This window comes from Notolepis coatsorum (assembly GCF_963971535.1).
Source record: "Notolepis coatsorum genome assembly, chromosome: 8".
NCBI lineage: Eukaryota > Metazoa > Chordata > Actinopteri > Aulopiformes > Paralepididae > Notolepis > Notolepis coatsorum.
In genome coordinates this window covers 79,373,985-79,386,492 of record NC_140172.1, presented here as the reverse complement: position 1 = coordinate 79,386,492, position 12,508 = coordinate 79,373,985, and the positions used below count along the sequence as shown (strand labels likewise).

General features: G+C 41.2%; 1 protein-coding gene across 1 annotated transcript in view; it reads left to right on the top strand.

Moving 5' to 3' along the window:
- synpo2la (synaptopodin 2-like a) overlaps nt 1-12,508 on the top strand; it is a 74,835-nt gene that overhangs the window by 5,751 nt on the left and 56,576 nt on the right. Inside the window, exon 2 of the mRNA XM_084320791.1 lies at nt 11,906-12,057. Coding sequence (XP_084176917.1) covers nt 11,906-12,057 — 152 coding nt within the window. The remainder of the gene's footprint in view (nt 1-11,905; nt 12,058-12,508) is intronic.

Below are 12,508 nucleotides of genomic sequence, written 5' to 3'. Positions count from 1 at the left end.
AGAGACGCCCACACTCACTCCTGTTAGAAAACGTATCGACGCCATTGTTGTTGACGTTAGCTTACATGCTAACGTTAATGGCAGCGACCATAGCATTGTGGCTCGGCTAGCCTATCATCGCTTAATATAGCTAGTGAATGGATAAACAACGTTATTTAACATTGCAGAATGGGTACAATTACAATGCGGCTCAATACAAACAATTGTTAAGGGGCCCAGGGGGTGTAGACTGTTGTAGTTTGAGCTAATTTACACCATGCTCCAAAAAAAAAAAAAAAATCTGCCGAGCGATCTGGCGCGGGGCTCGATTCAAGGTGAGCGGGGAGCGAGCGGAGAGCGACTTGGGGGCGGGGTCAACATGATCGATTAGCGGAGCGGACCAAGCTTTAAAGAGCGAAGAGCGGATTTCTCGGCCACGCCGATCCGCTCACGTAGCCTGCACCTGGTGGTAGCATAGTGGCTCCGCCTATAGCGCCTTCTAGTGGAAACAGTTATGTACAGTCAATGGAAACAGTTAAATACAGTTAGACAGTTACTTGCAATCCTACATAGAACCTCTAACTTTAACAACCATGATCAAAACCGCAAAAATAAATTTCATCAATGACAAATCAGAGGAAAACAAAAACAAACCCCGCGAACTTTGGAAATTACTCAACAACCAACTAGGCTGCAGCAAAAAGCTTAAAACCAGATTTACAAACATAAACATAAAGACAGAAAACACTCTCATCACAGACAAACTGGATGTGGCCAAATACCTAAACATATTCTTTACAAACATAGCCACAACACTGGTTAATAAACTACCCTCCCACTCAGGGCATTTTGGGGTAGAACACATAGTAGCATACTACAAAAACCTAGGGGTCCGCAAAGACGACTTCAAACTTGAAATGGTAACAACAGCTGAGGTACTCAAAAAACTGAGCGCCCTCCAACCAAACAAGGCCACTGGCCATGACAATATAAAAAACAATCTGGTCACACTACTGCTTGACCTTACTCCTAGAACCCACCTCACCCCTGCCTACTTTGACAACCTAGGATGGCTTAGAGTAGATGACAGAGTACAGCAACTTGCAATGGGCCTGGTCTACAAGATACACTACACAACTAAGGTACCCATGTACATGTCAAATTACTTCCCAAAGGTCAGTGAATACCACGACCACAACACCAGAGGGAGCTCCACAAATCATGTGAAACCCAGATTCGGCTCAAACAAGGGACAAAACACGTTTTGCAATTATGCCACATCAATGTGGAACGCCCTACCCACAGCTGTAAAGGAATGTGAATCACTACCCACTTTCAAAACCACTCTCAAAGAGCACCTACGAGAGACTGCAATTCAAGTTCAAGTTTCAAGTTCAAGTTTCTCTAATTGTCATACAGAAGTACAGAATACTTTTATACAAAATGCTTCTTACTGTTACGCTCCAGAGACTGTGCTAGACAAGATAAGTATGAAATAAAATAGTATAGCATGTAAATTAGAAGTAAAAAAAGAGGTCACAGTGTTCAGTATAGACATATGTACAATGTTCGATGCAGAATAGAAGTAACTGAGTTACCATATAATATACAATATACAAATACAATTCGAAACTGGCCCCTGTAAATGTACAGTAAATGTCCTAACCCAATAATACACAAGACCCTCTTCTTGGGACCAAGTAAGGTTTCGTGGATAATCCAATGTACAGTTACCCCCCCCCCCCCACCCCACCTACCCCCCCCCCCACCCAACCACCTCCAATGTACAGTCCCCCCCCCCCACCCACCCTACCTACCCAACCCCCCCCTCCACCCCACCTACCCAACCTCCTCCAATGTACAGTTTGTTCGTCAAATGTATATACTCTCTTTTTTAGACTCTCTTTTGTATCACAAACAGTACTGTATTTGTAAATCTGGTATGTCATAAATGTATAAATGTAGCAGTACTGTCTATCTGTATGTCATGTATGTCATATATGTTATGATGAATTGAAAATGGGGGACCCTGATGTAAACAAGATGAAAGTCTTTCTCTGGTCTGCATCCCCTCAACAATTGTGTGTATTGAGCTGTACTGTATTGTACCCATTCTGCAATCTGTTAATACAATTTTCAATCAATCAATCAATCATACTATAACAATGGGTTTAAAACACAATGATACTATAACAATATGTGTTAAATACACAGATAAGTTAACCATGGGTTTAAAAGACAAATATACTGTAAACATGGGTTTAAAACATATGGATACTATAACTATGGCTTTAAAACACAATTATACTGTAACCATGGGTTTAAAAGACAAGGATACTATAAACATGGGTTTAAAATACAAGAATACTGCAATCATGGGTTTAAAACACAATTATACTATAACAATGGGTTTAAAACACAACGATACTGTAACAATGGGGTTAAAACACAAGGATACTGTAACCATGGGTTTAAAACACAAGGATACTGTAAACATGGGTTTAAAACACAAGGATACTATAACACCGGGTTTAAAACACAAGGATACTATAACAATGGGTTTTAAACACAAGGATACTATAACAATCGGTTTAAAACACAATGATAATAATGGGTTTAAAACACAATGATACTATAACAATCAGTTTAAAAGACACAGATAAGTTAAACATGGGTTTAAAACACAAGGATACTGTAACAATGGGTTTTAAACACAAGGATACTATAACAATGGGTTTTAAACACAATGATACTATAACAATCGGTTTAAAACACAATTATACTATAACAATGGGTTTAAACCACAATAATACTGTAAGTAGGTTTTAAACACACAGATAAGTTAGCCATGGGTTTAAAGCACAATGATACTGTAACAATGGGTTTAAAACACAAGGATAATATAACAATGGGTTTAAAACACAATGATACTATAACCATGAGTCTTAAACACACAGATACATTAAACATGGGTTTAAAACACAAGGATACTGTAACCATGGGTTTAAAACACAAGGATACTATAACAATGGGTCTTAAACACACATATACATTAGCCATGGGTTTAAAACACAAGTATACTGTAAACATGGGTTTTACACATAAGGACACTGTAACTATGGGTTTAAAACACAAGGATGATGTAACACTGGGTTTAAAACACAAGGATACTGCATCCATGGGGTTTAAATAAGGACACTGTAACAATGGGTTTTAAACACAAGGTGAATGATCCCACACCACCAAGTAGATGCACCGAATCAAGGCTATGTTGAAAGGCTGAACTAACTGGGGACCTGGGATGTCATTACAGGCCAACAAATACCAGCCTAGAATAGTTGATTGACATTAATCAGTTTGACCGCTGCAGTATCTGGGGCTTCAGACAACAGATTCTGATTCATTTAAATCCACCCCAGAACAGAACACCCACTGAATAGCATGCACATTGAAACAAAAAGTTAAACATATACGTATACACAGTTCACAGTATATAAACTATATACGCCTTGGGACACACTGCCAGTGTGGCTCTAATATGGGCTGTGTGGCTCTAACCTGCTAATATGGGCTGTGTGGCTGCCCTTTAGAACCTGCTAACATGGGCTGTGTGGCTCTAACCTGCTAATATGGTCACTGTGTAGCTGCTCTAACCTGCCAACATTGGCTGTGTGGCTCTAAACTGTTAACATAGTCACTGTGTAGCTGCTCTAACCTGCTATTGGCTGTGTGGCTCTAAACTGTTAATGGTCACTGTGTAGCTGCTCTAACCTCCTAACATTGGCTGTGTGGCTCTGGGTTAGAATTAGACAGTGACTTTCCGGTGCGCACCGCTACTAAACACGTCACATCCATTCTCATACATGGAAGTGCGCGGCAGCGTGGTCAATAGGGAGGTGTAGTGGTTACATAATTTTCGTTTTTTCCTGTTCCACCCTCTGTTCCACTTAATGTATTTCCCCATTGACCATTTATAAATCGGCTCGTTTTAGATAAATAAACCATTAACGTTGGCATGGTGTACCTTTCTGTGCGTATTTATCCACAATCTATAGCTCAACATGAAAATATTCACAATTAATCATAAATGTAGCAAAATAACAACGTTTATGTTTTCGTTCGCTGGGAAACTACACTGCTATTTGGCGCTGCTGACTGATGTCACCACAGCGTAGCCTCCTGCCTGTAGTCACAGACCTAGGATCAGATTTCCCTTACATTCCATAAGCTTAACAATTCGTACAATGGGAAAATAACTGACCCTGAATCTGTGGCTAGTATCTGTTTCACCCAACACTAGTGCTCCGGGGATCATAGCCATTTATCTCTAAAGCTAACCACTATTTGTAAAAGCCACAACCACGTTACCATATTTGTATTTATAATTTAAATCGTATAACATTATTTCGCTGCATATTAAATCACTGTAAATACTAATGTAAATCATTGTTTCGTTGTACATATTGTGTATAGTTTATAACGTTATTGTTTTTTACATGACGTTAGTAGCTAGCTAGCTTGCTAGCCGGCATTCCAAGAACTCCTAACAAGCCCCGATTTAATATGGTTCTCTCCTCTTTGTATACCTTTGTCCTCACAAACAAAGTATTCTGCCAGGGAACTTATGGACACGACAGTAGTAGTAGTTATAAGGTTTTTGAGCTTTTAACGTTAGTTAGCTATCGTGGTATCAACGGGCCGTGACGTGTAGCTAGCTAGCTTGCTAGCCGGCATGATGTGTGTGCAGTGCTTTCCCCACAGGTCTGAGAAGAGGACCTGCACATTTGACTCGTTCCCGAAACTCCTCTACATGCCCCAATTTAAAATGGTTCACGACAGTAGACATTGGTAACGTCTAGTACGTTTAGCTAGGTAATGTTAACGTTAGCTAGCTAGCTAGCTTGATATCAGCTTGCCGTGACGTTGACAGGCTGCCTACTGGCTACTGAACAACAGGCTGGTAAATGTAGTTATTTTTTACGACAAATTAAAAACCTTATAACTACCTTTATTTCAAACAAAAATGCTGTAGAAGGGAAAAAATGTTGTGCAAAAATGGAAAGCTTGCCAATGTTCATGCAGCAGAATTGTTACAATAGCCGATAATCCATTTTCCCAATGATAAATCCCTATACGGGTGGAACAACCAGTGACGTCAAACTACACCTCCCTATTGCAGGGTTACTGCGAAAAACATTCTATTCTACAGACAGTTAATACTGACAATAACATTTCAGAGAGGCTTAATAACAACAACAACATAAGAATCCCAAGAATTCCGAAATTACACTATCGATAGCTAGCTTGCATAGCCAGGTTAGCTAGCTAATTATAATGCAAGCTAGACAGGCAAACATGTTTATTCCATGTATTCCTGTTTCTCCACTCACTCCATTGCTTCCTTGTCCAGTTGAAAGGTAACGTTGCATCTCCATGGTCGCTGCTGCAGATGGCGGTGGTGTCTTGCGCTGAAGTGACGCACGAAACCCACCAGGTGCGGGTGCAAGGCGTGAGGCGGACGGGCGATCAGCGCTTCACTTTCGCTCCAATGTTAACAGGCGTCGCTGTTCACACCGGCCGCGCGCGGGCCGGCGACTCGCGGGTGGGAAGCGAATTTAATAGTTTTGGTTGGATTCAGAAGCGTGCGCCATGCGCATTTTCACAGAAATACACTCAATATCTGCATTATTACCACACATATACTGTAGATGTTGTTCAACCAGCTAATGTGTCTGTATCTTTCCTAATACAAATAAACCATATACTTTTTCAGGAGTACAGTCACACTGATTTCATCATTCTAAAATGTATTATTTCTTTTTTATCTACTTTTTTTTCTGTGATTTTTCTCCCCATCCCAATTTACCTCTCGTGCCAATTCTCCCTCCCCTGTTCTGATCGTTGCTCGCATATGCCCCCCACTGGCTGGTTGTAGGGAGGATAGAAGCCTTGCATCACATGTCCCCTCCGATACATGTGGAGGCAGCCTGTCACATCTTTTCACCTGCCAGCGCGGACTCTCATTTGGCGAGGAGTAACGTGTAGGCGGCTCACACTGCCCCCGCCATTTTTCCTGACTTTGCTGTGCAGGTGCCCCAACCGACCTGTAGGAGTCGCTGTTCACAAGGACCAGACTACCACCCTTCGACTTCCCACCTGCTAACTCTGCCAATTGAGTTAGTATGACGGCCGGCACAAGCCGGAGGCAACGCCGACAGCCGGATTCGAACCCGGTGTCTCTTGCGTTGGTGACGAGCGAAATGTCCGCTGCGCCACCCAGCCGCCCCATTCTAAAATGTATTCTAACATTCTAATGAATTATATAATAACTGGTTATATATGCAAAATGGACAATAGAACACTGGAACTGGAAATCTTAAAAAAAATCTTCAAACAGGGGACTGACTTCGCATATAGACTAGGCATTTACAGCTGTAAATGTGCCTTCCTCTGTGCGCTTTCGCCTGCTCTAAAGTTGGACTCGGTGTGGACAGCCATGCACACTGTTCTCACACAAAACCTGTGAGTGTTTGCACCGGTGCTGCCAGCCCCGGCAAAATAACGTTAGCTGGTGCACTGTTGTCATCACTCGTTGTCGCTGTCTTTGTTTTTTTTGGTTGTTTTAGTTTTTTACATTTTCCCCATATAGACGTTCAAAAATCACGCATAAAACCACTGTTTTATTCTAGTTTACCATTCAAATACCGTGCCAAGGTCAGGTGGTGACGTAAACCTTTTTCTTACTTTATATTAATGACCTTATTAAATCAGCTTTATTTTTGTTTGCCGATGACTCAGCACTCCTGGGCCCCCGTTTCCCATACCTGGTTCAACTAAGTCGATCAAAAGTCCCATTATCCAGCTTAAATTAACCCGATGATTGAAGTCAGGCTATCTCGGTTTCTGGAAGGCTCATTCGGGCTCAAACTATCTCGGTAATTTGAACCAGACTTCAGTAATCAGGATAATTGCGCGTCCCGTCTGATTTTCTAACGGAATAATGGCAACTCCAGTCAAAGCAAGAGTGTCTTTTTTAACGCTGATGAGGAGGAGATGATAATGAACGCTTATGAGGAATATAAGACCATAATCATGGCAAAATATCACAGACAAGTTAAATGCGTTGGGCAAATGTATATTATTTATTATTTCAATTCTTTCAGAATAAGTAGATAAGAACAAGCCCAAAGAGTATCTAATTGATACGAATTAATAGATACTTATGTGGATATCTGTACTGTATGCGCCTAGGTATCATGTACTATATAAATACATGGTTTCCAAAGTTTTCAAGGCGTGACCCCCGAAATAACAGTGTCAGAGAGGCTTGGAGGCTATTAACAGTTTCACTATTAATCAGGTTTTAATCGGTTTCGGACATCATCCATACATGCATTGAATTGATTAACTTTTGGTTTATACCAGTCATGTTCATCACCCTCTTGTTCATCATCAGATAACAGTGCTTGAACAGATAAATGCATTTTCTCAAATTCATTCATCAAAACGTCAAAAGCTTGCAATTGCTCATTCACTTTTCTCAAGTCACGTCCACGTCATCAAGTCCGTCAAACAGCGCATCTCCTCAGACATTTTAATCCCAGTTACAATATCACAATAACGTGTGACAGTGATACAATTCAACAATCCACAGATTCAGATTCCTCGTAATTCACATCCACAATCCACGCGTAAAGACGCTTCAATTTACGCTTGAATGAAACACAATCCGGGCGCTCCGGTTAAGCAAATACATCCACAGCGGAGAATATGAAACGAATCAGAGCCAAATGCCCGATAGGATCCAAGTTTCATTCATAAAAAATTACCCTGCAGGATTCACATTTGCAATGCTCCGTTATTAAAATAACCACATATTGTGTGTCACGTGCGCCGTATAGCTATGACGTGCATTATTTAGGACAAATTAAATCCATAGGCTGAATATGATTTATTATCAGCATTTTAGGTCTATTATTTTACATTTCAAAAGCCCCCTCTAGAAAGATTAAGCACAAAAAAAGTATTCAGAATGGTATAATGGGATCTCTGAGGAAGGGAGCTGGCATTTTCTTGCGAGGGAGTGGCCAGTTTATCCAGCTAACTTAACTAAACCTGCACTGGAGCAGGTTCAAATGTTCAAATCTGTTGCAATAGTGATTTAGACAAACCTGCTTTGTGGAACAGAAAAGCCTGATTTATGTCAAGTTATCCTGAAGATTATCCGGCTAACTCAGTTAGCCACATACGGGGAACGGGGCCCTGGTGTCCCAAGGTAGTTGTTGAAGAGATTTTGAGCAAGGAGTTGGGCAGAGTGAGCATTTGCTATCAGATATTATACAACGGCATGCAAATTTCTCGATTCTGATTGGCTGAAACAGTCAATTTACACGTATGTATCTGTCATGTTCCACGCTCTTGGTCCCAGGACCTGCCCACAACCGAATCACTATCACTCCGTGTCGTAGTTAAAAAAAAAAAAAAAAAAAAAGATGGCGGACAATAATCTTTACAAATGGATATATTGATAGCGTCATAACGACTGAATAAAAAACGATTCTGTCACGGCGAATGTCTTAGTCTCTTACACAATGTTGGATTGTGTAATCTATGGGTCATGAGTCATTGTGGAACAAAAGAAAAATCGCGGATTGATTGATTGATTATTTGCAATTTTTTTTTACATTTTTTCTTCCTTCCCCCTGACTGCAGAGCTCACTCTCACACTGTCTGGCACTAATTTTATTACTGTACGCCTGGTTTCCAACTGGTTAAGTTTAGGCCCTCTAAAGTAGGTTTAACATTTTTTTTTTCAATTTTTATTTTTTTTATCCACTTTTTCTCCCATTTTCTATATTTTCTCCCATCCCAATTTCGTATCATCCAATTCAACCCTCCCCTGTCACGAACGCTGTTTCTTGCCTCCCACAAGCCGGCTGCAATGTGGACTAAGTCATACATAGCACAAGTCCCCTCCGGTACTTGAGGTAACAGCAGTCGCATCTTTTCACCTGCGCAGCTCGATCTCTCATAGGCGAGGAGTAACGCGTGGGAGGCTCACGCTGCCCCCGACACTTCCTGATTCTACTGCGCAGGCGCACCAACCGACCTGTAGGAGTCGCTGTCCACAACGCCCGATCCCCACCCATCAGTTTCCCACCCCCTAATACGGCCAATGTGTATTAGTACGGACGACCAGCTAAACTGAAAGCAATGTGGAGCGCTGGGATCGAACAGTCGAGCCCAGCGTCTCCGCATTCGTGGCGAGCGCCTTGCCCACTACGCCACGTAGCCGCCCTAATGTTCCAGTTTTATGTACTGTAGAGCTTCAATACACTCTGTACCAATCACAAATACCACCAACCTGGTGGTGTGGCAAAAAATGAATCTTGTATCTTGTATTTGGAGACACCAAGTGGCCATTTTGGAAAAACGCATAGAGGTACCATTATAAAAAGTTGTGTAAAACACACATTTTCTGTGGTATTGTTATCAACTTTGGACATGTACTAGATAAGGCTTTAGGCTATGGACCCATTGTGGTTTCCAGGTCATACCTATCAGCTGGAACCTGTAAGAGGCCTCTGTTTGCAAGATCATTCAAATGGAAGTAAAAAAAAACGTTAAAATTTAACTTAACTTAACTTAAACATTTTAAAAGCACTCAGAGTTATTCTTCCTGTTGTGGATGGAAATTCAGAATGTTTCCTTTCAAAAGAGACCAGACTGATGCATGTGCTATAAGTATAAAGTATAATAAATTGCAGATTACTTTGGGTATGCAATTTTCAGGCGTTTTCTGAAAAAATTTCCCGTCAGTTATGCTCTGGCCAAAATAAACAAGAAAAAAAATTATTCTCAGCTCGAAAATCATATTTTCTCAAATCAAACACACTGAACACATTAGATAGCAGATGCCTTAGTGCAGTGTCACTTTGACTATGCATGTACATCCTGGTATAGTTGCTCACCAAAACAAATAAAACATAGATTACAGACATCTCAGAATAAGTTAGTTAGGACTGTGTTTACACTTCACGCCTGTACACATCTCAATTCCTCACACTTTGAAGGTCTGAACTGGTTACCAGTGGAAAAGAGAGTGGCTCAGATTAAGTTGGGCCTGACCTTTAAAATAAGGAATGCTACAGTCCCTGCATATCTGGTCAGTTACTTTGGGTGAGTGAGACTCACAAATACTCCACGATAGGCAGCCAGACGGATATAATTCCACACAGGTTCAGGGGTTCTATGGAGCAAAATTAATTTTTGTATACGGCAGGAGTTCTATGGAACCAATTACCTACCTCTTGCAAAGCACTGGCTATGGAAAGAAGCTTTAAGACCGCTTTGAAAAAGTGGTTAGCGTCTGCCTCTATTTGATTCACATAGAAAGCTAGGAAGGATAGGATGAGTTGTTAAAACGTGTGTAATGTGTGTTTACAGATGGATATTTGATTTTATTATTAATTAGACGGACTGAAGAGGAATGTTGTAGATTAATTGAATTTGATTGTGTATTTGGCTTTGACTTGTTTAACACATTCCCCGCCATTGGTTATACCCATCAATATACCTAGTCTGCCACCACTGTAAGCCTATGGAGATGTTTACCTTCTTTGCAGGGCTATAACTTTTTAAATTGTATTGCTAAATTGACATTTCTATGGCCCATTCAACATCGATTATCTATCGTTCAGGATGTGGGAACGTCATACTTTTTCATTCATACATTCATACAAAAATACCTTCTAGAATATAAGTATGTTTTTATCATCTTCTGCAGTAATTCCTAGAACGTGAGTTATAGGCCTAAACGCATATATAGATGATCGATTGCCGTTTATTCCCTATACACGCTATATTAAAAAATTCAACTGATCGTATACGTTATGCTTCATCATGCGTGGAGGAAAGGGGGGGGGGGGGGGCGTTTATAATTCCCCGATCATCAGTAACGGCTTTATGTAGTATGGGTGATATATTGATCAGATGGTTTGCAGTGAAATGAATAAACAATTGGGCTGAAAATAACGTTAGTGTCCTCTACCGTGCGTCAAAGAGACTGGCGGTGAAATATCCCAAGTATAGGATGTCGATCGCCTAGGTCCATTTCCGGTTTGTATGTCGCAATAAACGCCGAAATCATATCGATTATTAAGTTTATAAAGCGATCCATTATGTACATTGTGTCTGTCGGGAGTCATGCAACAATGTCTGACGGCCGGATGAATTTAATCGACGCACATCGGCCACTTCCTGTTGTTCCGAGTGTAACTCGCCCGACCATCGACCATGCGGCGGTATTGACCGTCGTTGCCGTCACCTATAGGGTCCAGCTGCAGCGTCGGAGGTGTATATATGAATTATAAATGCCATGGCGGAAAAATGAAATATTGATCTCAATAACGCTGTACAGCGAGGTCTGGCGGTCAACGCATGGCGGGCAATAACGCTGAACAGCGGTTTTGGCGGGGAAAGTGTTAATGTAGTGAAATTGTGTGGTTTGTTTTGTATTTTTGTATTTGGGCTTCAGAGTAGCTCACGGTCTATACTGTGTCTGCCAACCAACTGCCTACCTTCAAAGTAGGCTTTCAGGGGAACCGAGCTCCCCTTAGCTCCCCTGTGATTCGAACTCTGGCTCTAACCGGTTAACATGGGTTGTGTGGCTCTAACCTGTTAACATGGTCACTGTGTAGCTGCTCTAACCTGTTAACATGGTCACTGTGTAGCTGCTCTAACCTGTTAACATGGTCACTGTGTAGCTGCTTTAACATGTTAACATGGTCACTGTGTAGCTGCTCTAACCTGTTAACATCCACAGTTTTTTCTTTTCATAAAAATAGATTTAAAAATCGACCAAAAACCTGACAAGGAATATGACTATTTTGTATACTCTGTGTTTTGTCTCCCTCTGCTGGTGCAGGTCCGTAAGCGCAGCAAGGCATGCAGGGCAGGCCTGCGGGAGGCCGATGAGCTGGTGTCCATCAACGAGCAGCCATGCGGCAGTCTGTCCCACGGCCAGGCCATGGAGCTCATCGACAGCTCCCCGGGGATGCTTCACATCCGGGTCAAAAGGTCAGGGCCTTGCAGTATTGTTGTTGCCATGGATCGATAGAAACATAGCAAGCACAGTGCAAAATTTATAATAATAATAATATTGATACTAATAAATACAGCCGCGAGTGGCCATACAAGGGTGCAAGCCAATCAGTTACATGTTATGACTCACAAAATGCAAAGAAATAAGAAAGAAGTTGTACAAAATTGTCATCATAATGAGTGTGAAGCCTCTACATTAGTATGTAACCCTGAACATTTTGAAAGGTTTTCTACTGCTACTGTAGTTGTAAAGCAGAAGTCATCTGAGCTAGTTGTAAAGTAGAAGTAATCTGAGGTAGTTGTAAAGTAGAAGTAATCTGAGATAGTTGTAAAGTAGAAGTAATCTGAGCTAGTTGTAAAGCAGAAGTCATCTGAGCTAGTTGTAAAGCAGAAGTCATCTGAGCTAGTTGTAAAGCAGAAGTCATCT